This window comes from Macrobrachium nipponense, chromosome 42 (assembly GCF_015104395.2).
Source record: "Macrobrachium nipponense isolate FS-2020 chromosome 42, ASM1510439v2, whole genome shotgun sequence".
Classification (NCBI taxonomy): domain Eukaryota; kingdom Metazoa; phylum Arthropoda; class Malacostraca; order Decapoda; family Palaemonidae; genus Macrobrachium; species Macrobrachium nipponense.
In genome coordinates, this window is record NC_061103.1 from 42,239,750 (window position 1) to 42,242,369 (window position 2,620).

The window sequence follows — 2,620 nt, forward strand, 5'->3', positions numbered from 1 at the left end:
CGACCACAGGTATCATAACACACAAATGCAAAACCTAGATAACTTTTCTCATATTTTTTTTTTTTTTTTTTACTTTTAACTAATCTTTGGTTTTGGGAAAATGTTACTTAATCTTTTTTTTAATTTATTTACGTTTGTTTCTGTTGTTTAAACCAATAATTTACTTAAATAAAGCATTAATATAAGTTAGAACTCAAGCAATGCACAGACATAGACCGATATCGATAATGTCGCATTTTCAATAGCACTTCTATCCAATTCAAAGTATAATCAAATGACGTATTATAATCAGGTTGCTTTTATTCGACCTTCAAGGGTCGTTGCGTTTTAGCGATCGCTAGATATATATTTTTCAAGGTCGCTGTCTACGTGTTTCTGGTCTCGTGTTCTCTCCATTTCTCAGCGGAGGCGTGGCTGTGGGCGTGAAAGTTTAGGAAGCCATCACGAAACTTTTTTCTTTCTTTCTTTTATGTATGTTGCTTTAACATTTTCTAAACAAATTCCTGCAAGGAGGAAATATTATACCAATCAGTTTAAGATGAGTGGGTGAATAAAAAAAAATCATACAAATCCGCTTAGTTAAGAAATAAAAAAAAAAAAAAAAAAACCCCCAAAAAAAAAAATCTTAAGCGCTAACTACGAGATTCACACCTCAGCAAGATGTAGCCATGTTTTCCTCGTTCATCGACGTTTTCGAGTGAAGGAAATAAAATAAACTTTCTTACGTAGTTAGCTACATATAAATATTAACTGATAATGGCTCAGCGAAAAGAAACTTCACTATAACTGCTCGAAAATTGAGAATTTGAGCCGCCCGCCAATTCCACCATCTTTGTTGTGCTGGCACGTTGACAAGGAACAATGTGTTTACGTTGCTAAGAGCTGTTGTTTTATTCTTAGTTACGTGTGAAAATACATCTGTGATTTAATTCATGCTTGATTTAAGGATTCATGGTGTTGAGTGATATACAATACGAATGTTCATTCGTTCAAAAACATGGCTACGTGCTCGAAATACGTCGTGCAGACGTTGGAAAATATAAAGCTTTTTAGACCAGCGAGTGGCGCCCTTTGCCGACAGCAACTGAAAACAAACTTCAACAACAAAACGTTCGCGAGGAAGAACAACTCAAATATTGACAAACAAATAAACCACATATGGAAAGAGAAAACGTCGGTGAATAATCGATTATACAATAAGTCTAAATTCAGGCTCAGCCGGTGGTCTATAGCCGAGGAAACCTGGGTCTTAGATGTCGGTCTAACGAATTATAAAGATCTTTGCGGTACGAATCATGCGCCCAATCGCAAGTCAATCGAAGAGAGAGGATTGGAGGACTTTGGCGATTCGCAGGCGTATTTGTCTATGGCCATTGGTAAATAAAATTTTGGCGCATTATTTTTTTTTATATATATAATAATAATATATATTAATATATATATATATATCTATATATAATAGATCTATTATAATATACTATCTATATATATGTATGTAAATTCTAGGTGTGGATAAGTGGTGGTTTAAGAATTCTTGTTTTATAAGACGAGAAACCCCAAAATTTCGAGTTAAATTTACGCAAACGTTCGATGAAAATATTAATTTTATCCTTATCTAAGAAATGTTTCTGTATTCTTATCATGATAAGTTATATCTATTTAAGCGACTCTTGATATTGTTACTTTGTCTCTTTGCAATTTACTTGTCCACAAAAAAAGTTGAAGAATTATTTTCTTCTTCTTCTCAAACTTCGTAGGCGTCGGCATTCTGCTCATGACATGCGATGACTGCCTGGTTGTTACCCGCCGGGCAGCGTGGACGGGCGAATACCCGGGCATGCTGGACAGACCGGGAGGGCACCCGGAACCTGACCTGGTCCTGACACCCGAGGGAAAACTCAAACCAGACTTACAAGGTCACCTTGGCGTAAATGACGCCGTTATGGACGAGGTGTGTTTCGTTAGGTGAAAGGTGGGAATTTAGGCATATATAAATTATATACCTTAGAAAATGGGAAGTTAGGCTTATATATTTTATTTACCTTAGAAAATGGGAATTTAGTCCTATTGTTTATGTATCTTAGAAAAAAGGAATTTAGACCTATAAATGATTTAAAGTGTCGGAGGGAATTTATACTAAGACTTGAAAAAAGGAATACTATATCTATATTGTATACCTCTCCATCAGGTATTTGTTATGCCTGTGTTGCTGATCTTGTGTCTGTAGTCACTATTTCAGGAATAAATGTCCTGCCATTTCCTCCAATGCACGCTTTTGCTCCCTAGATCTGGAACTCCGTAATACAGGAGGTCGAGGACGAACTCGGAATAGATAAAGGAAAGCTAGAGGAAGTGAGATTCATCGGTTTAACAGCCAACATCAGCCATGGCGGTAGACCATCTCTCGAATTCTTTGCCAGGTAAAACTTTAACCTTTCATCCTCCCCGTATTTTATTAATTCTCCTTTCTAAAACATTCCGAAATATATTAATCCTACTATTCATTTCGCTCCCTAAGGCTGAACATGAAGTCAGAGGAAGTTCGAGAAGTTTACAGCCTCGGAGAGCAGAGAGAAGCTGACGAGACCACTTCGCTTCTTCTCATCCCAACGGCCATTTC

General features: G+C 36.6%; 1 protein-coding gene across 1 annotated transcript in view; it reads left to right on the top strand.

Moving 5' to 3' along the window:
• The first annotated feature begins 687 nt into the window (after nucleotides 1-687).
• LOC135213164 (uridine diphosphate glucose pyrophosphatase NUDT22-like) overlaps nucleotides 688-2,620 on the top strand; it is a 45,007-nt gene continuing 43,074 nt past the window's right edge. The window contains exons 1-4 of the mRNA XM_064247111.1: nucleotides 688-1,376; nucleotides 1,758-1,951; nucleotides 2,287-2,420; nucleotides 2,519-2,603. Coding sequence (XP_064103181.1) covers nucleotides 998-1,376; nucleotides 1,758-1,951; nucleotides 2,287-2,420; nucleotides 2,519-2,603 — 792 coding nt within the window. The 5' untranslated portion in view covers nucleotides 688-997. The remainder of the gene's footprint in view (nucleotides 1,377-1,757; nucleotides 1,952-2,286; nucleotides 2,421-2,518; nucleotides 2,604-2,620) is intronic.